Source organism: Acomys minous (assembly GCF_964271855.1).
Source record: "Acomys minous genome assembly, chromosome: 15".
Classification (NCBI taxonomy): Eukaryota; Metazoa; Chordata; class Mammalia; order Rodentia; family Muridae; genus Acomys; species Acomys minous.
The window spans coordinates 26,310,410-26,332,405 of record NC_140497.1 but is presented as its reverse complement, the minus strand read 5'-3'; the positions used below and the strand labels follow the sequence as shown (position 1 = coordinate 26,332,405).

At 47.8% G+C, this 21,996-nt stretch overlaps 1 protein-coding gene across 3 annotated transcripts in view; it reads right to left on the bottom strand.

Moving 5' to 3' along the window:
- Positions 1-21,730, bottom strand: part of PRAG1 (PEAK1 related, kinase-activating pseudokinase 1) — a 57,640-nt gene extending 35,910 nt beyond the window's left edge. The window contains exons 1-3 of one of the 3 annotated variants that reach the window (XM_084758261.1): positions 21,635-21,730; positions 16,050-16,467; positions 11,191-12,992 (exon numbers count right to left, since the gene is read on the bottom strand). In XM_084758261.1, coding sequence (XP_084614387.1) covers positions 11,191-12,992; positions 16,050-16,340 — 2,093 coding nt within the window. In that variant the 5' untranslated portion in view covers positions 16,341-16,467; positions 21,635-21,730. Of the gene's footprint in view, positions 1-11,190; positions 12,993-16,049; positions 16,468-20,950; positions 21,264-21,634 lie in introns of those variants that run through there. The other 2 variants (XM_084758260.1, XM_084758262.1) reach the window with 2 other exon arrangements.
- Between the last annotated feature and the right edge of the window lie 266 nt (positions 21,731-21,996).

The following is a 21,996-nucleotide window of genomic DNA, read 5'->3' as shown; positions in this document are numbered from 1 at the left end:
TAAAAAAAATGACTCAGCATTTTAAGTCCTGGCTATCCCTGAAAAATCAAAGGCAGCACACAGGAGATCACACACAAAGCAGCATTATTCACATTAGCTATGAAAATGGAAGCGATCCAAGTGTCCATTAACAGATGAATGGTCAAAAGTACGGGGCAGCAGGATATTAAGCCTTTAAGAGCGAGTTCTGTCAAAGCAGAACATGGATGAAACTTGGAGATGCTGTGCCCTGTGCCAAGCGTGACAGCCCATCACAAAGAGACATCTAGCGCATGACCCCACTTAGATGAAGTATTATCTAGTGCAGAGACAGAGACAGAAAATAAAATGGTGGCCGTCAGGGCCAGGGGGAAGGGAAAGCGGTGAATTACTGTTTGATGTATAGTTTCAGTTTTTGCAAGATGAAAAGAATTCTGGAGATGGACTGTGCAACTACCTGCGTGCATAGTCAACTCTCAACCTACAAGTTCCGTTTCTGCAGACCCAGCCAGCCACGTAGAGACAGTATTGGAAGTAAACAAGGTTCTGTGGGGGGAGTATTCATACTTTGTTTCCTAGCTTTGTTTTCCATGCAATCTGGTACAGCAACTATTTACAAGTCATCTACAAGGTGTGAGTTGTTTAAATAACTCTAGAGATGATTTGGGGTGAGTGGGAGGATCTGGATTGGTCCTCTGCAAATGTTAAGTTACTTTATAAAAGGCCTGAGCATCCAGGAATGTTGCTACCCCCTGAGAAGTGCTTGAATCCGTCTCTTATGGATATTGGGTAAAGACTGTATTTACTACTCAGCTTTGCATGTAAAAATGGTTAAGACTGCAAACTCTACACTGGATGTAATTCACCACAGCTTAAAAAAAAAAAAGAATAAATTATGTAAAAAGATAAGACAGCTTTCCTTTGGCAGGAGGGGAAGCTGGGCCTGGTGGGGCAGACCTGTAATCCCAGAAAGCTGGGGGGCAAAGACCACAAAACCAGCCTGCAACTTAGTAAAATCTTGTCTTCAGGTTTAACAGAGGCCTGGGCATGTAGTTCAGTGGTAGAGTGTGTGCCTAGCATGCATCAGGCCCTGGGGCACTTGCCAAAAAACCTTCTCACAGCCAGAGAGATATGGTGTGCTACACTGTTGCTTTGTGCCTGTGTTAGTTTATATTAACTGCGTTCTGCAGGGCGTCTTTAGTCCTTCAGTAATTTCACTCCAATTTTAGGTCTGTCCATGTTTTTGTACATATTTTTAGTTCACTGCTTTTGGCTTTTGTTATGCAGTTCCACTTCGTACTCAAAGACACTTGGCTTACCTGTTTCTCTAGAGATAAATATCTGAGCTTGTTCAAACTTCCTGCTACTATAAGCAATACTGCAATGGTTTTCCTTGTATATGTCCCTTTATTGACCCCTGTGTATATTTCTCAAAAATGCAGATTCTGTGGATATGGTGTATTCTGATAGTTAATTTTATGATAATATCATATATTATTTGCAAAAACAAAACAAAGCAAAACTCTCTTCAGCCTCAATTTTTACCAGTCGGGCGTGGATAGTTTTATTCTTTTTCCCTCTCTTTGCCAACATTTGGTAATACCTGCTGTATAAATCTGGTGTATGCCAGCCAAGCTTGCTGCTTCTCAATCTTATTTTTCTTCATTGCTGTTGCCATGATTTCCTATGTGTGTGTGTGTGTGTGTGTGTGTGTGTGTGTGTGTGTGTGCGCGTGTGCGCATGTGTGCTCATATACGTATATGTAGGTGCAGGAGTGCTGTGCTGTGCCTGCTGAGGCTTGAGACCTTGGGTCTCAGTCCTGGCTTCTATTTTGATTGGGGCTTTGCTGTTTCTGCCTCCCACTAGTGCAGCACGTGCTTTAACCACCTAGTCGACTTTCCACCCTCTTTGTTTGACTCTCAATAAGATTACATAACTTCTTCCCCCATAAAGTTTGGGTTTTGTGGTCTCTTGCCCACTTAGCTACTCGTCTCCCTGTTTTGTCCCAGGTGCACTATGGCCATCTGAGAATGCCTTTGTATCAGTCATCTACGGCTTTTGTCACCTTTCCATCTCTTCCTCAGTGGTTCCTTGCTTCTGGAATCCTCCATCAGTAGAAACCTCCAAGTTTTGTTACAGCTCACATTTTAGGGGGAATATATGTATGTGTGTGTATATAGATATATTAATTTACCTTTTGGTTTTCTCTTTCATGGTGTCATTGTTCCACCTGCAGCCCATCTTCATGTATGATGATATAAAGCAGGGTTAGTATGCTTTTATTTTCACTGTTTGCTAAAACCATCTAACAGACAATCCAGACTCTCCTCACTGATGAGGAGAGTCCTCTCTGGGTAGGGATGAAATAAATATCAATATAAGAGAAGTCTCGGACCCTGGACTCCAAGGGCCTGTTGTACTATATGCGAAAGGCACTCAGACTCTTTCTTTACACTTTTGGGAAATGTGGACAGGCTTTGAGAGTATTATGAGCAGTAGATCGAGGGTTCTACTTCAGAATTTACTTTATAAAAATTTTCCCTATTGTAAAACTTGGAAGTGGCATGAATAGATAGAAGGCATAAAAAAAAAAAAGTGAGGCTAGGGGAACAGCTTAGCCTGTAAAGTGCTTTCTGTGCAAACATGAAGGTCCAGGCTCAATCCTTAACACCCACATAAAAAGTTAGGGCTAGAAGCAATTAATTATCCCAGAACTGGGGAGGTGGAGGCAGGTACATGTGTGGGGCTTATTGGCCAGCTGGCCTGGACCATAACTAGCAAGTCTCAGATTCCAGCAAGAGATCTTATCTGAAACAAAATAGGGTTTATGATTCCAAAGGAAAAACCACCCAAGGTTGACCTTTGGCCTCCAATACATATGCACACACGTGCAACATCTCCCTAAATACGCACACAAAAGAAAGAAGGAATGAAGGAAGAAAGGAGGAAGAAAGAAGGGAAAGTATTCATGCTTTCTTCCTTACTGTGGGCAGACACTAGGAATGCAGCTCAAGGAAAGAAAGGTTTATTTTTGGCTCATGTTTGAGACATGGTCCATCGTAATGGGCAAAGCATGGCAGCAGGCAGCTCTGTGGCAGCAGGTGCAAGGGGCATTTGGTTATACCCATGGGCAACCAGGAGTAGAGAAAGGGCACAGGAAATAAAAAGGGCCTATAAATCTCAAGGCCCCTAAGTGACCCATTTCTTTGATTTAGACATCTCCTTCTTCTTAAATGTTACTCTTACGGAAATGACCAGGGACAAAGTATTCAAATACATCTGGACATTCTCTGCCCAAGCCATAACACCAAGTAAATACTACACATCGGCCCACAGCTGCTCTGTTCTTCTATCAACTCTTATAGATGTGCCCTGTCCCCAGCTGAGCATCTTTATATAAAAGATGACCTATGTCATTACCAGTATATATTAGAGGAAAAAAACCCCACAGCTTTGTTCTGTTTATCTGGCTCAAATGTATACTAGCTCATTTCCACACTCAGACCAATCCCCCACAGTATCCTGACACAGTTCCTGTATCTGCTCCAGTCTTGGACATAGAAAGCCAAACAAGGAAAGGGATGAACACACACTGCTTGACAGATTCAAAGACTGGAAAAATGAATTTAAGGTCTATAAAAAGAAGTACTACCTGAAGAAATACGTAGTAACTTAGTGAGAAATGTTCTTTACTACAGCAGAGTTCACGGAGTATCCTAATCAGTCGCTGAGACTAAGCAGGGCATCTTGACATTACAGTCTGAAATCAAAGACTACATGTTCTCCTAACATGCAGCTTAGGAACTTTAGGCTAGACAGAATACAGACCTCATCCCCCAACTAAAGGAAATACTGAATTCCTAAGTTAACACAGAGAATGGTTATTGACCACCAGCCTTTTTGGTTTTAACGTTGATTTAAACTTTTAGGTTTTAATGCTGATTTCACAAATAACTAGCACGTATGTCAGAACTTCCATCCCTGCATACCCTGCAGACACTACTAATCAATTGTGGCAAATTTTCTCACCGCCTAGGTCCTCACATAGAGCCCTGGGAAAATATTCTAACCAATCTTGAGTTGGTATAGAAGACCCTGGCTCAAGGACATTGAGCAACAAAAGCTTACTTGTGCTTTGACCTATACATTTTAGTAAGAATTATTTTAAATGATTGACTGATTTTAAAATTCCAGAGTCTCAAAGATCCGATCCAAAGGCCGACTGGAAAGCAGTGATGCTGAAATGGACATTTGCTGAAAGGCAGATGATCAGGACTGCAATTATGCGATAAGATCATTGCATCAACAGATCTTCATAAAGACATTCAGACTGTTAAGTTTGAGGACATTTGAACCGTTAAGTTTATGGGCTTGATAATTGTTTCTGTTGTAATAGTTAAATTGTGTACAATTTTTAGCTTAAGCAGAAAGAGAGAAGATGACTTGAGAAAGTTTAATCCAGCAACATGGCTGCTCTGGCAAAGGAGCACATCCAAACACCTTTTAGGTCTATGTGATCCGGCGGGAATGCAGACATGCCCTGGATTATAGTGTGATCTGGCTGGAATATAGACACATCCTCAGTACATATTTTTAATGACAAATAATGAAGATAAGTTTAGTTTGTAGAAGGAAGTCACCATATTTGTGAAAGTGCTATCTAACTGAGGGGCAGACAAAGTGACAAATCAGAGAAAGAGTGGACAGAATGAGTCAAAGATAGGACACATCCAACTCTCATGAAAGCAGGACAGGAAAGGGAATCAGCTTCAGAGGAGTCAGAGACTGGAATTCAGGCCAGCCTGGACTACAGAGCAAGTTCAGGATAGCCAAGGCTGTACAGAGAAATGCTGTCTTGAAAAAACCAGGGGGGAAAAGTTTCAAAAACAACCAGGTGGTGATGGTGGCAGTGGCTCATGCCTTTAATCCCAGTAACCAGGAGCAGAGACAAGTGGATCTCTGTGAGTTTGAGGTCAACCTGGTCTACAGACCTAGTTCTAGGACAGTCAGGGCTACACAGAGAAACCCTGTCTTGAAAACGAAAACACAAAACAAAGCAAAAACACTTAGGTGACCGAGTAGGAAAGGCGAGAGCCAGACTGCACATAAGCCAATGAGTCATTGGACAGTGACAGAAACAATAACCAGCTGAAGATTAATGTCTGAGTAAAAAGAGAAGTCTACTGGACTAAGGAGATGGCTCACCAGGTCACATTTGCTGGCCAAGAATGAAGACCCGGCTTGGGATCCCCAGCATCCTCCTGCAAAACTGGACACTGGGACACAGCCTGTGACACCAGTGATGGGAAAACAGGTGGGATGGTGTATGTGGGTGAGGAGGCTTCTTGATGGCCAATGTAAGCAGAAATGGCGAGCTTCGGGTTCGGTGACAGCCTGTGTCAAAAGCTGAGGCGGAGAAGTGACTAAGAAAGATGTCAGCCTCTGGCCTCTACATGCACCCTCATGGAGCTACATACATGTGTACAGACAGACAGAAAGACACAGATAGAGAGACAGAGAGAGAAGAAATAAAACATAATCAAAAGGGAAAGGTCTTTTTTTTTTTTTTTTAAATAGCCTTCAGTGTGGAGGCTTCTCTTGTCACCCAGTAAAGAACAAATGTGTGTAAGAGTCTGCCTGCCAGGAAAGCATGGAAAATAAGTCATCTAGGACACTGGGCTTGAGCTAGTTGAAGCAAGGACTTTTATAAAGTTGCATGGGAAAAGTATGAAGATGCTTAACAGCAAACATTTCTTGGGATCTGACCAAAGCCCTTAGAAACAAATGTTGAACGGTTTCAACACGGAGACTGAAGATGTTTAAAATCAGAAATGTATTTGCGGCCTGCACAGAGGACATCAAGGACTCTCTGTAGCTCAACCGCCAACCATGAAAGAAGGAATTACAGCTAATCAAATCAACAATCCCACACTATAAAGCATGCCTTGGGACACTAACAGAAAACGGCCTACCAGGGGGTTATTTTGATGCCACCGAAGCAGTGAGGCCACCCCAGCAACAAGACCCTTTGGTTACTGCATGCAGACAGAAGGGGCTCTCTATAATACAGCCTCAATCTGTGTTTCCCAGCCTCCCTCAGAAAGCATGCAAAAGTTATGCTCAGAGAAGCAACATCAAAATTCTTGTAATTCACCACTGGGAAAAGAAAATTCTAGATGATTACCACCTAAAAGGAGCTTTCTTATGGTAAGAGGGGATCTGCTCCACACACCTGCTCAGCTTTAAAAAAAAAAAAAAAGCTAAGTATCAGAGGCCATTTGCAAGACTGAAATGTACAATCCCTGGAGAGTAATTAATCCAAGAAAGAATGCATTGTGCCCCACCGTGTTTGCCCACCTTTTAGCATGAACAATTATTAACCTCAGTTTATTTAACTCAAGGTGGCAACATTCCAGGGAACTACAGGGAATTACAATGGGTATTCAGTGAAAAGTCAGACAAAAAGTTGTTGAATCCGTACTGTGCCTCTGCCTTCTTAAAAACTAAAAATTCTATCTGGGTGACGGTGGTGCATACTTTTAATCCCAGCATTCGGGAGGCAGAGGCAAGTGGATTTCAGAGTTTGAGGCCAGCCTGGTCTATAGAGTGAGTTCCAGGACAGCCAAGGCTACACAGAACTCCTGACTCAAAACAAAAAACAAAAAAGGTAAGTAAGCAAGTAAGTACATTCAATGCTGGGCTGGTGAGATGGCTCAGTGGGTAAAGGCATTTACGCAGGTCTGGTAACCTGAGTTCTATGCCCAGAACCCACAAGCTGTGGAACTGATTCCACAGAGCTGTTCTCTGACCTTCACACAATTGTTAAAAAGTTATAGGACAAGAAGACAGGAATTACTTTTTTTTTTTTTTTTCTTCCGAGACAGGGTTTCTCTGTGTAGCCTCGGCTGTCCTGGACTCGCTTTGTAGACCAGGCTGGCCTCGAACTCACAGAGATCCACCTGCCTCTGCCTCCCCAGTGCTGGGATTAAAGGCGTGTGCCACCACACCTGGCCAACAGGAATTAATTTTAATACTTTCTGTTTATGGCATTATGAGATGCCCGCTTTCCAGATTCTGTCTACACGCTCATGGGAAGAGGAGGCCAACTAACTGCTGCCTTGCCTATCGCATAGAAGAGTACAAACTTCCTTGTCGACACATGGGCCTGGTGCCATTTGTTAAGCTGTGCGGAGGTTGTGCAGTTTCTCCCACGGACTATGCCCTGTCTACGTCCTCCCTACACCAGCTCCACCTCTTACTTAAACATGGTCAGAAAAGCTACACACAGCTAGAGAAGATTCTCTACACGTGATTCCTAATACAAACTGACTTTTCAAATTGCCACCCAGATACACCCATACATCCTATGCACTGGTGTCACCCCCTATGGGCCCCTACAATCTGAAGCGGAGCTGAAATAGTGTTAGACGCTTTAATCAGATTGGAGATGGAGGTTGAAGATAAATGGCCACCTCACTCATTCTCAGCCCATCCTGGTTTCGGGAGAGACCACACAATAAAGACGTGTCAGTTCCTCTTGCTAGCAAAGTGGCCGCCTTTGTGGATAGCAAAGAACTCTGCTGATGATGACACTGTCCCTCCAACACAGGAGGGGTCTGAACAAGGAACAGCCTCATTTCCCGGCATCCCAACTCACCATGTAGTGGATTACATCGAACATGGGCAACATCCTAATGGAAATCTCTCCCACTTTCATGGGGAAACTTTTCCTTGGATTAGCCTTACCTGGGCCCAGACCACGCAGAAACAGAAACCCACCTGTCTTCTTATTCCTCCATCAAACCTACCTCTTAGCCTAGGCCCTACCGTTCTACTTTAGAAATCTCTTTGTGAACTGCTTGGATGCTGCCTTACCAGGACAAGTCGCTTTCTACTGGCCTTGTCGCTCAAAAGTCACAAGTCACGTCAAACTAGATTTGCATCTGCCCAGAAACAAAAGGCAGAAAGCAATTGGCTCCTTGTGCGTCTTAATTGTTTTTCCAGGTGCTGCCACTTGAAGGTGAAGCGTGCACGCCCTCGCCAGCAGCCTACGCTTCTTACCTGCAGTTTTTTGTTTCCTAGACAACAACCAACAGTACTTGTCAGCCCTTATCTTATAATCCTGCCCTGAACTGGGACGAAGTGACCCAGAAACCCGGTAAGGTCCATCATCCTAAGCTGTGTGAGTTTGTAGATGTAGGCAGTTGCCTTGGCAGCAGTCAGTAATGAAAAAAAAAAAAAAAGAATCGAGACTTAGCCTTACCTTCCCATGAGGAGGGGACACAAGAAAGGCACATTAAGTAGGCTTGGAGAGCCCGTCTTGCAAGACATTACAGCAAGAGATTAAATAACATAGAAATCTACTCACTGGACACTAAATATAGGACCTTACAAAGGCAAGCCACTCCCCTTCAGATAGGGGCCAGGAAGCAGGTGAAGCCATCTCTGTTTCTCTACACTATGTAAGCAGAGTATAACACCAGTCCTGCATGAAGCAACCTTTGTCTAGGTGCTAAGGCATACATAACACGCATAGTGAAACTGATCTTTAAAAACAAAGCCTGGCCCTATGCATGGAAATCAGATTAACCTTCTGTGTTGCCTGCAGATGCTCCACAATTTCCATCTTGGAAAACTGATATCATCTTCCATAATTATTTACGTGTCCCGTGATTGGTTGTGACTCAGCTGGGGCTGTGTGGCCCCTAACATTCTCATTTGCCTGCAACTTGACTTGGGACATCAGAATACTTTGGGGTTCTTGGCAGTCTTTTCCTTAACAGAATGCAACACGTACTGAGTTCTAGACTACACGGCCAGTTTACAGTCCTAAGCCCGCCCTTTGTCTAGTCACAGGGGACAAGTAAAGATTCAAAAGACAATGCCAGCAGCACACAAATGAACTAGCTTGTCTTACTATAAATTGAATGCCATAGTTTTGGGGTTCTTTTGTTTGCTTGCTTGTTTGTTTGTTCCTGAAGAAACGGAACCAGATCCCACCTTATTTGAGTTACATATATAACCCAAAGGTTTGTCATAGCATATTGGACCAAGGGTTTCTGAATTCACCCTAGATGCTAATTAAAACCCTTCCTGAGTCATGTTGCTATGGTTACCAAGATTTCTCCAAGTCTCATGACTCTTAAGTAAGAAGTTTTAGTTACTTTTCTAAGACTTGGGTGGTGTGCCCAGGACTGGATCAGATTGATTCCTACAAGATAGGGGTTGCCACTGTCACACAACATCTCTGCCTGAGTAGTAACTAACTTCCTCCATGAATTCCGTTCATTTCATTTTGAATAATTAGGTTGGCGCCCGATCTGGCTTACCTACTAAAGGAGCTCCCTGCTAAGCCTGAACACCTCCAGGAGCTAATATGGTAGGAGAGAACTGACGCCTGCAAACTGTCCTCTGACCACAACTCATGTGCATGTGTGCATGGGCACACACACACACAAAAGCACAAGCATCCCATCCGGAAGACTCAAGGATGTGGCTTACCCAACCAATAAATGCGAGACAGAACAGGATGTTGGTTCTGTGATGTTGAACCTGGGGCTTCACCAGCACCTAGGACGGAGTCATGCAGGCACCACTGTGGTGTTCTGTTCTCACACCCTGAGCTGTTCCTATGTGCCTGAATGTGTGCTGTGAGGTTAGGTAGGAGCTGAGCTACAAGTTCGGGATAAACTGTCAGGGACAGCTTTAACCTTAGGTAGATCTCTTCAGCTCTCAATACCTTTTGTCACCTGTGGACTGCGGCTGGTCTCTCCTGGGGGCTATTCTAAGAATCAAATGAGTTATCAGGTCTAATCTCTGAAAAACCCATGCTTCTCCCATAGTAAGTACCTTATAGTGTGAATTCAGTTACTGAATCCATTCATTCTTTCAGGTAGTTCAAACCATAGCCGGGGGACCAGACAGAGTCTGCAATCAGCCAAGGCTCTGGTAGGCGTCCATGCTGCCTGGAGGGTAGCCAATGGAATAGCAGAACAGAGAGAGCAGTGGTCCTGAGAACAAGGCCGTGTTAGATCACATCACTGCCGAAAGCGCCTTGATGTTCAAAGGCAAGGGTCGCAGCGGCTTCTCTCTGTGGTCAATTCCCTTGTTTCCCACAGCAACCTAGAGGTGGCCGCTCAAACAGAACACTGGCAGCAACAGGACTAGAGAGACCATTTGGAAAGCCTGGCTTTTTGTAACAGCGGGTTATCCCTCTCTCGATCAAAATCAGTTTTGCTTTCACCAAAACTGGGGGAAAAACTCCCCCAGAATTTAAATTCCATTCAAAGTTCAATAGCTTAGAAAAGACATCTATTTTCCTGGAGCCTTTGAAAGGCGCATTAAACCGGCAGTAGAACAGCAAGGCAATGGGGAAAGCTGTGAACTTCAGCATGCTGACACCAAACTGTACTCTTTTCTTCCCCCTTTAAAAAAGCACATCAGAGATGCTTAGCCATGTGCAATATATCCTTTAAAAAAAAAAAAGTGTTTGACCCCTAAGGCCTAATACAGCAGTAATAGTTTATTGTATGCTTGCTTGCTTTACCTACCTAAGCTGTGGAACCTAAGCCCTCTTTTCTATGTTGTGACAGATGATGTTTTTGAGGTTTTTTTTCCCCCCAGAAAACACTGCAGGAGATAAATACTCTGAGCCCTGGGGTGAGGGGCAGAAATTAAAAAAACAAAAAACAAAACAAAACAAAATGTGGTGTAAAAGGAGCTTGCTAGGGCTGTTTTGTTTGCTCCTGTAATGCTGGGGATCCAATCCCACACCTCACCCAGGAGAAGCATGGACACTAACACTGAACTTATGAACAGATTTTTTTTTAACGGTGCTAGACATCACCCGTGAGGCCTTGCATCAGCTAGGCAACTGCTCTGCCCCTGAGCTCTATCCCCAAGTCCCCCGGGTGCTTCTTTGCTTTTCATCCCAAAGAACCAGTCGACACACCGCTCCCAGGTTTGTTTGCAGAGCACACAGACAAGGGACAAGAGTCCTTGCTTTCTCAAGGCTGATCTGGAGCTCTGGGAAATTTACATAACGCACAATGGCCTTTGGGCAGACACTGGTGACTGGCAGGCAGCACTCCAGGATGGGCCCCAGGCTTTTCCTGAGAAGCAGCAAAAGCAAAGGTTTCTGGGAAAGGCCCCACAGACCGGCATTTTTTTTTTTCTTATGACTCTTTCCACACAAGCCGGTTTGGTACTCACCTTGACTTTGGAGGTGGAGGAGGAGGGGAGAACGCCTCCATCCTGCCTCTGTCCTTGGGGAACTCAAAGGCAAAGGAAGCCGATTTGCTCATGCCAGTGCTGGTTTTGTTGTTCTGCGCGGAGGAGCCATCACTGGGGTGGAGACGGTGCCAGGTAGAGGAGTTTGAGTGGTCAGTGGTACCATTTTCCACCTCTCTCCCCCAACTTTGACTCAACATGTCCTGTCCCACCTCTTCCTCTTCCTCTATCCGGCACTGGCGGCTCCAAGCACCAGTCTGGTATCTTGGTCGCCTCTGGTCCAAAGCTGAAGGGGCAGTGGCTGGTGGGGGACACTTGGCAGGGTCACTGGGGGCAACACCGTTGGTCTGGTAGGAAGAGGTTAGGTTAGCAGGGACTCTAGACGAAAGCTGGGGTCCAACGCTGCCGCCACCAGTGCTCCCATCGCTCTGGTCGGCCAAAGGGGAGGCTGCTGGTGACACTGGGGAACCCCCGGGACTGCTTTTCGACAGCTTTGGGGGAATGGCAGGCTTCTCTTTGGGCGTGTTTTCAGTCACATTATGTGGACGGCTCTCCCTTGAGCTTAGACCCTGCCCAACCAAAGGTTCCTCTTCACCAGCCTGTAAGTCCTGGTTCGAAGGCCCACGTGGCCACTGGACCCCCACCGCAGAGTCAGGGCTGCTCAGGTAAATAGTCCTGTGATCCTCTTCCGGGTGGGCAGCAATGACAGTAATGGTGGTTGACACCTGAGGAGCCATGTTTGGGCCTTCCCTGTCCTGGCTCCAGCCAGAGGAAGTCTTCTGCACCCAGGAATCACCTGTGCATACCTGGCCCTGGCTGTGGCTAGCTGCTGCTACCTGGTCTGCCTTGGTCTCGGGCCTTGATGGGACCGGAAGTGCCTTCTTCCTCTTGGTACTTTCGGCATAGATGGGTTCGGGCTGCGGAGCCTCCCTAGGAAGGGTTGGGGGCTGGAATTCCGCAGCTTGGCCTACACATTTGGCAGAGGTGATTACGTGGCACCCGGAGTCCTGCGACTTCCCCAAGGCTGGTTCCTTCACAAGAGAGCAGTAGTCATTTTCGAGGTGGGGAGCAAAAGGGCTGCTGGCACCGCTGCTGCCACTGCCACAGGACAGGCCATCTGAAGAGCTGGTGGCCTCAGAGTTAAGGGATGGCTTCTTGGGGCCCAGGCGGGGTGGGTTTGCTGTGGATCCCTGGCCACAACAGTCTCTGGGGAAGTTCACGACCCGCTTTTCCTCTTCTGTTGGTCTTGTACAAGTTCCCTGCTCCCAGCACATGGGGGAGCAGTCCCCTCCGCGTCTGCCAGAGCCCTCCGCGCTATGTGCAGCATTCTTGGATTCTGGACAACAGTCCAGAATGGAACAGTACTCTCCACCTTCGCTGTCTCCTGAGGGTGAGCACCTTTGGTCACTGTCATCCTCTGAGGGCAGAGACTCCCGTAGGGGCTGTGGAGAAGGGCAGGGCCTGGGGCCCTTGGGACAGCCGGGTGTCATCCCTGCAAAGGCCGCTAGCTTCTGGCGGAAGCTCTCCTGAGCTGAGGGCAGCTCTTGCCTCCCAGCCTTCTCTTCCTGGAAGCTCACTGGTGGAAAGGCAGTGTTCCTATCCATTCGGGCCTCTAAGTTGTGAAGTCCGACCATGGTAAAAGCTGGGGGGCAGTGAGAGTTGCCCTCTGTACAAGCAAGCGGGCCTGTGGGCTTCTGCAGTCCTCTGAAGCTACCTAGGTAAACTATTGGCCCATCTTCCTGTTTCTGAAGCGGGAGCTTGCCAGGGCCTCGTCTCCAGTTGACCTACACAGCCCCAGGGTTTAGGAAAACAAAAAACAAAAAAAACACCATATGTTACACTTTATCAGGGAAGGGAGAGAGAAAGTAAGAAGCAGGTTGATAACATTGTCACCTGTCTCAAACAGCATGCAGGTCCACACCAGTGTGCAGGCTCATCCCAGTAGGGTTTGACTTCCCCAATGTTACGATCACAGTTGGTGCACCCAGCAAACCATCTTTCTTCCTAGATGCTGAGCTAAGCATCCCACCCAGAGATTGTAATGCTTTGGGCTTATGACTGTCAGATAAGAAAAATCAACACCAAAAACTGAAAGAGTGAAAACTCACAACTGCTGGGTGAAGCGATTCTCACCCCCCCCACCCTCCACCCCCTGATTTGGAAAATAGTTTGAAATTCTGGTCAGTGTTCCCTTGTGCCGACTGGTCACTCCGTAACCCTGAAGAAACAGGCCATAACAACTTTTTATTTTCTTTTCTTCTTTAAAAAACATTATTTGATTATTTTTATGTGTATGCATGTTCGGGCTGCATGTATTTGTAAGCACCACATATGCGCCTGGTACCCCAAGAGGATGGAAGAGGGCATCAGCTGTCCTGGAATTGGAGTCATAATCTGTTGTGAGTGCACATGTGGGGTGCTAGGAATCAAGCCTGGGTCCTCTGGAAAAGCAGCCGTCTCTCCACGTCCCCTGTATGACTTTTAAAAGCATTTCATATGAGAAGCAGGTGCAAGCTAGGAGGCAAAGGGATGGTTTCTGAGCTGGGACCAGGCTTCCTGGCTTCTTGATCAGCTTTTCTTTGAGCTGTGATACACTGCTGCCCTTTCTTCCAGTTTACAGCAGTCACCTCGGCTCCCACCTGCTTAAGTGGCTGGACGGAGTTGCACAACAAGATAAAGATGTGGCCTTATCCTTCTCATCGATGGTTACTTTCCCCTCTTTTCCTTCTCTTTTTACCCACTCCCATTACTTCAGATAGTCGCAATGCTCGCCCTGAGGGCTTGCACGGGCCTCCTGACCCAGCAGCAGGCTCTGAACACAAGGAGTCACAGGCTTATATAGGTGAAAGTTGAAGGTGTCAAGACTGCCTGAGAGAAAGGGTGTAGCCAGCTGAGGGGCAAACGGAACAGCTCTCAAAAGGACAGGGAGGTTGCTGCCACCACAGGAAATGCCTCTCTTCATATAAACCTCCCTTGGTTTAGAACTGACCTTTGTTTTCCCATGCACCCACACACCCTTCCTGGTCCACGTATCACGTTGGCTGAGGAAATCCAGGACACTAGAAGAGGTCACTGTGGAACAAGAGTTCTTAGAATGGCTCAGGCATATGGTCTCAGAGACACGTCCACAGACAGCAGCCTCCAGCAGCCCTGGCCCACACACCCTCTCCATAATTATACCTTTCTATGGGCTTCTTTTTGGGAGAAGAAGAAGTATAACCATTTAGTGGTTCTAGAGAAAGCTGGCAGAACCTACACTTCAAAACTAGACGTATGAGGGCTGAGGAGATAGAGGGCTATCCGGGTAAGGCGCTTACAAGGCCAGCGTGCCCACCACCTACAGATGCCCTGAGCTCTAGCCAGAGGCTAGGTGTGATGTTACAAACCCGGAACCCCAGTGCTGGGGGAGTAGGCAGAGACAAGCCGATGCTGGAGCTCGCTGGCCAGCCAGTCTAACAGAGAAACACCGAGCTCCTCGAAAGAAAATAGAAGGGGCTGGAGTGATTTTTCTACTTAGTAATTATAAAGCAGTAAGATGTAAGGTAATAAAGGTGTAAGAGGGTACCAGACGCCCAGGTTTTGGCACCAATTTTGTATTTGTTTCGGCACCAATGTTATGTTTAAAGAATAATGCAGTAAGGTATAAGGTGATAAGATATAAGACGGTACCAGGCAGCAGATGTTATATTGTAGAGGAGTTTATTAAATGAGCAGGGGGGGGGGGGAAGAGGAAAAGGAGGAAGGGTACCCCAGAGAGAGAGAGAGAGAGAGAGAGAGAGAGAGAAAGAGAGAGAGAGAAAGTAGAGAGGAGGGGTAGAGGAGGGAGGGAGGGGGGGGGAGGGAGAGTGTCTGTCCTTTTATATGGCCCTGGGGAGGGTCATGCCCCTGTGGCAGGTAAGCTGACAGCACAAGTAGGCAGACTGAAGCAGAATCCTAACAGTGATGGCTTAGCAGATAAGAGCACTTGTTGCTCTTCCAGAGGACCTAGGCTCAAATCCCAGGGCTTGCAACCATCTGTAACTCCAGTTCCAGAGGATCTGAAACCCTTTTCTTGCCTTTGGAGGCACCAGGCATGCACATGGTGCACATAAATGCAAGCAAAATATTCATACACATAAAACAGAAATAAACAAATGAATAAAACGAGATTGAGGAAGAAACCCTAGTGGACGTCTGGCATTCACACGGGTACATGCATACACCCCTCCCACACACACGTGTACACCAACACACACGTACAAATTAAAAAGAAAACTACAAGCCTAAACATTGGCTGAGTAACAAATCATTATTACAAGGAATCGATGATAATATTTTACATGTGACTGTGCATGGTGTTTATATATATATATTTTAAGCCTTTATCTTTTAAACATAGGTGCTTATGATTTCCTTTACTATGAACAGGGACCAGAAGTGGATGGAGAGAGTGATGGGACAATACTGGTCATGGATCCATGGTCGCAGAAGCTCATGTTGAAAGGGTGCTGGGTGGATTGGTAGTCACTGTACAATGGCTGTTGCTTCTGTAAACATCTAAAGTTACAGCCAATAATGTCAAGCTTTTGTTTTTCTTTGCTCTTTTTTTTTTCTCTCCTCTCCTTTTGATATGTCTCCAAATCAGAAGACAACACTGATGTGCTGGACTAACTGATATTAGCCTAGAGGTAGAAATAGACAGGTGGATGATGGGAATAGCCAAATAGCAGCTGTCAGGGAATGACGACCCCAGGGCCAGCCAGGAGGCAGCTAGCCTGCAGGATCCTTGCTCCACCAGCCACCGTGTATTAGTGTAGGAACAGCCTCTGTAAAAAATCCCAGCTAGGTTAGTCAAGCCTCACCTTTGGGACTTCAGCACCCAGGCTGGCCTCGGTCCACAAGTCGGACGTCTCAGAACTCATCATGGTGGGCTTTACAGCAATGGTGGGCTTTGAGTAGGCCAAGCCATTCACACCTTCCTCTTCCAGGCGACAGTTCTCAGGCCTGGCAGGCAGGCGAGTTATGGTGGGTAGGCTGCTTGCTCTAGCCTTGGGATGGCCAGCTGTTAGCTGGTGGTCGCTCCGCAAGCAGAAGCAGTTCTTGCAAGATCCAGGTTTCCAGATGTGCTCCACAAAGTCACTGCACGCAGACATTTTCGGGCTCTCGGGGGTTCAGTCGAACGGTCTGGAGCACTGTGAGCCGATAGGGTGCGAGTTCATCTTGGGCCCGGCTCTCTGGGGTGCTCTGGCAGGAGGCAGAGATGGGTTCCAGATCAGCTCCCTGGAAGGCAGATCATTGCCTGATTAGGAAGCTGCCCCACAATGAGACAGTGCACATTAGCAATAAGAGCCTATTATAAAACTGGAGATGAGGAAGAAGGAAGTAAAGACGCAAAGATGGCCAAAGGGGAACAGTCCTTTTATTCTGGGGCCAGTGCTCAGCCATCATGAACTCTTTGATATCATTAATAATCCTTAGTCGGGCAGCTTTATCAGAAATTGTACAAGCAAACATTGCCCCCTTTTTCTCAAACAGGGGGCATAAAAGGTATTCCAGGACCGTGGAAAAGGCTCAATAGGTAGACTGTTTGCCACATAAGGATCTGGGTTCGGATCTCCAGCACCCACTGAATAGCTGGCCATGGTGGTACACATCTGTGATCCCAGCACTGAGAGGTGGAAATCGGAAGAGGCCAGGGTCTTGATGGGCAGCCAGTCTAGCCAATCAATGAACTCCAGGTTTGGTGCCTGATCCTGTCTCATAATACTAAATGACCAACCATAGATAAAGACGTTCAATGTCAATGTCTGGTTTCCACACATGCATGGACGTGTGTGTGTGTGTGTGTGTGTGTGTGTGTGTGTATACATACACGTACACACACGTACACACCATTTCAGTCCCACAAACACAGAGTGTTTTGAAGTTTGAGATGAGAAGAGGCCTGTACCTAGTCCCTACATTCTTCCAGAAACTGGGGTGTCCAAAGCTTGGGGCACTGCCCAAGAACAAGAACTACAAAGCCGTACCACATTGGAAAGTCCAGGGTTTATAGGCAATAATGTGCACGTTTTGAACAAAAACTAAGCAGAAGCAGGCGGGTGCTTTGAAATGGAAACAGTTGTCCACACTTCTGATAACTTGTTGGAAGACAGCAGAGGTGTGGTGGTGGCATGTCCCACAGGGACACCTTGTCAGGGCGTTTGGCACCATGAGAATTCTGCCCCTTCCTCCTGCTTAATCAACACCATTCAGTTCTAAGCTGAGGTAAACAAAGCAGGGTGCCACATGCCAAGTTGGAAACAGAAGACAAGAATGCCTGACTCCACAGTCCTGGTCTGAGAGAGACTGGACAGGGTATGAAAGAAGGGGTTTCCAATAGTTTTCCCCTATCATCCCCCTGGGGAGAGGTAGTCACCTTGTCAAAACAGCTCATTGCTTCTGCAAATAAATATAACAGCCCAATTTGCTCCCATCGTCCTCAGTAAGCGCATTCCCCAGGAAGAACTCAAGGGGTTTGGCATTACCCAAATAATCCATCCCATAAGGTAGCTGTAAACACCATTCTACAGGTGCAGATATTACAGCAAAGACAAGGACTGAGATCTGGCCACTGACACCAAGTTCACTGGTCTAAGAAGATAAACCAGTTGGCTGGGCTGCCCCCACCTCACCTTCATCTTGCTCAGGATACCAAGCAGTTTGGTATCTGCTTGCTGCTCATTGTTCCTTTTTCATTCCTGAGGATGACTTGGCATCCTTCAGGAGAGTGCTCTAGGAAGACAAATCTTGTGGCAATGCTGAGATGAGCAGATTCTCCTTGAAAAGCGAAAGCGCCACCCCTGGGGGTTACACTCCACCACATCTGGTGAGAATTTGCCCCGAGGTGAATTCTTTCTAAGCAATCAACAGGACTAACCAGATAGAATCACCAGAAGCTCGAAGGATCATTCCCAGACTTCTTGTGGGTTGTGGGAAGCACCCCGCCTCTTGTCTCCCACACTCACAGATGAGGTGCTTAGCCAATGAGTATAGAAGCCAAATGTACCCCTACCCCAGCCAGTTAATGAGAAAACAGCTTCAACGTTAAACCAATTGAACACACACTCTGACATCGGAATGCTCCTGCAGTCACTGTAGGGTCTGTCTTTAAAGATGCTGGCTAGATTCTTCTCTTCCCAGCACACCCAAATAGCGCGTTCCTTCTCTGCCAGAAGAGGTCACAGGCTTTCAACAAGCAGAGACCGGATCATGTCTCTCTCCCACAGTCATCAGCCTATGCTTACTGCTAAGTTTTGTAAGTGGTGCATAGGCAAGGGTCCAAGGGAGGGGATTGGGAGGAGAGAATGTTTTGGTTTTCAGAGAAGTTGAGCCTGACACCCTAGGGACTCTGATCTGTAACCAAGCTGGACTAGACCTGCATGGTCACAGCAAAGCCATGTTCTACTGTAGGCAACACTCCAGTGCCCCTCAGTGGGCTTTGCGGAGAGAGCATGGACAGCAGCTTTGAGGGGCTCCTCAGCTTCCTGGGAAGCTAAGTAAGGATGGGGAGCCGAGGAGACTGACACCCAGCTACTTCCTCGGAGGCTGCTGCACATTCGCACAGAAGCAGTTTTGGGTGGCCACATCTCATATCCTCTTCAGCAGGCAATCCAGAACACCCACACTCCCCACTTTCTAAGGTCCCCCCTTTTTCTTTGTAGCAATCAGTCTCTGACAGCCCCTAGAGTTCAGTAGTAAGCTCTTGATTATTATATTGTCCTGCTAGAAGCTACCTCGAGAGAACTCACTAATTTACGAGGACCCTCTCTGCTCTCTTCCTTAACTCTGACATTTTCTGCAGGCTGACCACAACAGGGACCATACAAACTGCCCAGAAACACAAAGCATTCTAAGGGGAAGTCGCTGAAGAAGAGACACAAAGAAAACCCTGGGCTCACCACCATCATTGACTCACTATATGTCATGTGAAAGCTGGTTCTTAGTCTCTGCAAACAGAAACTGCCACCTTGCCTACGGAGCTAGGACAGCCTCTTCAAGTCCCACTCACTTCTGTGCCTGGTGTTGTCTCCTATTTGCTTTCGTTTAAAAAAATGATGATGATGATGATGATGATTATGATGAAACATGCAAGTGACACTCACAAAGCAGGAGTAGAGAACCCTAGGTAGTGCCAGCTTTCTACAGCCCAGGAATGGCACGTTCCAAGCTCACATTCCTACCTCAAGATGTGGGGGGAGGGGGGGGGAGGCGGGCAGCGAACGAGCAGAATTATGCAGATTCTCTCATTTCTCAGTGGGAGGCTTCAATGTAAGATTAGAAAAAGATCTCAACATTCTTTGTGATCCAAGTCATGATAAAATAGCTTTGCCTCTGCAAACTCCTGCACTAGGTTTGCGGCTACAATTTACAAGTCTGAGCTGTCAGATACACTCCCACTCTATCTCAAGAAGAATCTGAAGAATCAGGGTGGCCAGAGCCATTAAACTAAGTATTTTGGCTCGAAATACCCCCTCAGATTTGATTCCACATTTGCTTATGCCTTACTGGATAGAATTCCAGATTTTTTTCATCTAAATAATACTGTTTGTTATATATTACAAAGAAATTAACGCAATACGCCAAAAAAGTATTACAGAAAGTATATAGATTAGTGCATTATATTCCATTGCCGGAGTGGCGTAGGCAGAGAGCAGGAAGTGACTGACCACCCTAACACCTACCCCAGACACTAAGGGTAAATCACGACATTTGCATAACTTTTTATTTTCTACTTTCTCGTAACTCAGCAGGAGTGTGGACTTCAAGCCTGTACAGTCTGAACCAATGAGGGGAGCAAAATTCTGAAGGACCCCAGTAAAGCCAACTTGCTTTTCCTGGAGCTTCCTGTCAAATTTCCTCAGAAGGGGCTGTTGAGGAGCAGCGATCAGTAAAACCTTTGCAACCTAACACTGGGCTGAATCCATCGCAAATCTCCTCGCCCTTAGACATTTGGCTTCTGCAATCAGCTCTGCAAAACCATGCTTGAGCTTTACCTGGGAGAACAGACACAGTGAGCGAGCGCTGTGGGCTGAGGAAGCTCAGCCGCCTCCACTCCCATCTCCAGGACTCACAAGTGAAGATTCTATTTTCCAAGTGTAAGCGTGCAAGCTTGTGCATGTGGGTGTGTGCGCCCGCCTGGAGAGGGGGCAGCACAAGCAAAGGGTGCAAGCGAGCCAGCTCCAGGTATGAAATACTGACCGAGGGTCGGCAAAAGGGCATTACCTTCCTACGGAGATCATCTGCTGCCTAAAGGTGGTCTCCCTGGACCCCCAAATCGTCACCTCCTGGTCTGCTCTGGGCAGCCCGGACGGCCTCTTGCCCCTCTCTGCCTTTGACAATACTCACGGCAGAAAGCAGTCCCCCAAAGATACAAAACAGCGCAGCCAGACCAGCCAGACCAGTAAAACCATCACAGCAGTTGATCACCCTTCCCGGAACTCCAAGGAAAAGTTTCCCGTTTTCAAAACGAGCGTTTCTCGAATGAATTGAAAACACCCCTCCGACTCTCCCCAGCCTTCCGGGCTCCGCTCCTGCACCGAGGGCACAACCCGGCGCACGCGGTCCGGACTCTCCATGCGCTAGGATCCGTCCCCTGTCACCCGGGGGGACGCCAGCAGGGGCTGGCCCGCCAGGCCACCACAGCGACCCCGGGAAAGCCCCTCGGCCGCCACGCTCGCCAGACAAAAAGCGGCGGGATGTGGAGAGAGCATGATGGGCTCACCTCGGGGCTGCACTCCCGCAGCCTCGCCGTCGGTAGCCTAGCCGTCCGCTGTCCCGCCGGGCGCCTCGGAGCATTGTCTGAAGCGAGTCTGCACGCAGAGCTTGCCCGGCCGCGGGCCGCAGTCTTCTGCCTGGGCCCGGCGGCCGGGTGGCAGCTGCGATCCCGGCTCCGCCCCCTCCGCCTCGGGTGACGCCGCCCGCCGGGCTCCGCCGCACCCCGCAGTCCTCGCCGCTGCCCCGCGTCCCTACAGGGCCTGCGCGTCCCGCCACCCCTCTGGTCCCCAGACTGGCAGAGCAGGCGGCCGCCCCTGCCCAGGTCCCTAGGAACTCCTCTCACCGCGCCCCGCCCTCTCGCTCGCCACCGCGAAGCCCCGCCCTCAGCCCTAGCCTTGGCGCCCCTCGACCTGGAGCTGAGTCGCCCCAGAGCGTCCCCAGCTCAATCCCTGCTCGGCGGCGCAGTTCTGCTTGGATGAGCTGCAGTGCTCCCAGCCTTCCTTAACCACAGCGCACACATAGGTGTGTCGGGGTAGATGCATTCTCACCCCATCCATCCAACAGACCCTGGGAGACCCTGGTGGGGAGCGAGAGAAAGGACAAAACGCGAAAGAGAGGGGTCGGGAGTGCACTAATGAGATCAAGGGCGGTGGGCCGGGAAAGGGGCGTGGGCATCGTCACTGCCACTTACAGTTATCCTAGGAGAACCGTGAGCTGGCTGGAGGACCAGGGCTGGCGATAACAGAGATTTCAGGTCTTGCTCAGCTCCTTGGGTCCAGGCCTCTGGCAAATGGCTCAGCACATCTCTTTGAACTTTAGTGTTTAGCGGTGGTATGCAAGAGTTGGCCTGGAGGACCGGCCTTCAATCATGCTGGGGCACTTAGGTCCTCCACCTGTGTTTACACCGTTTCCAAGTGCGTGAGTCATTGGCTGAGATACAACGAGTTCGAGATACTGTTCCTCGGGCGAAAAAAAAAATCTTTTCACTCCCAGGAGGAGGACAACCTATGAACCAGCCAGTTCCCCTCCCTTCCTCCAGCTGCCTGTGTAGGA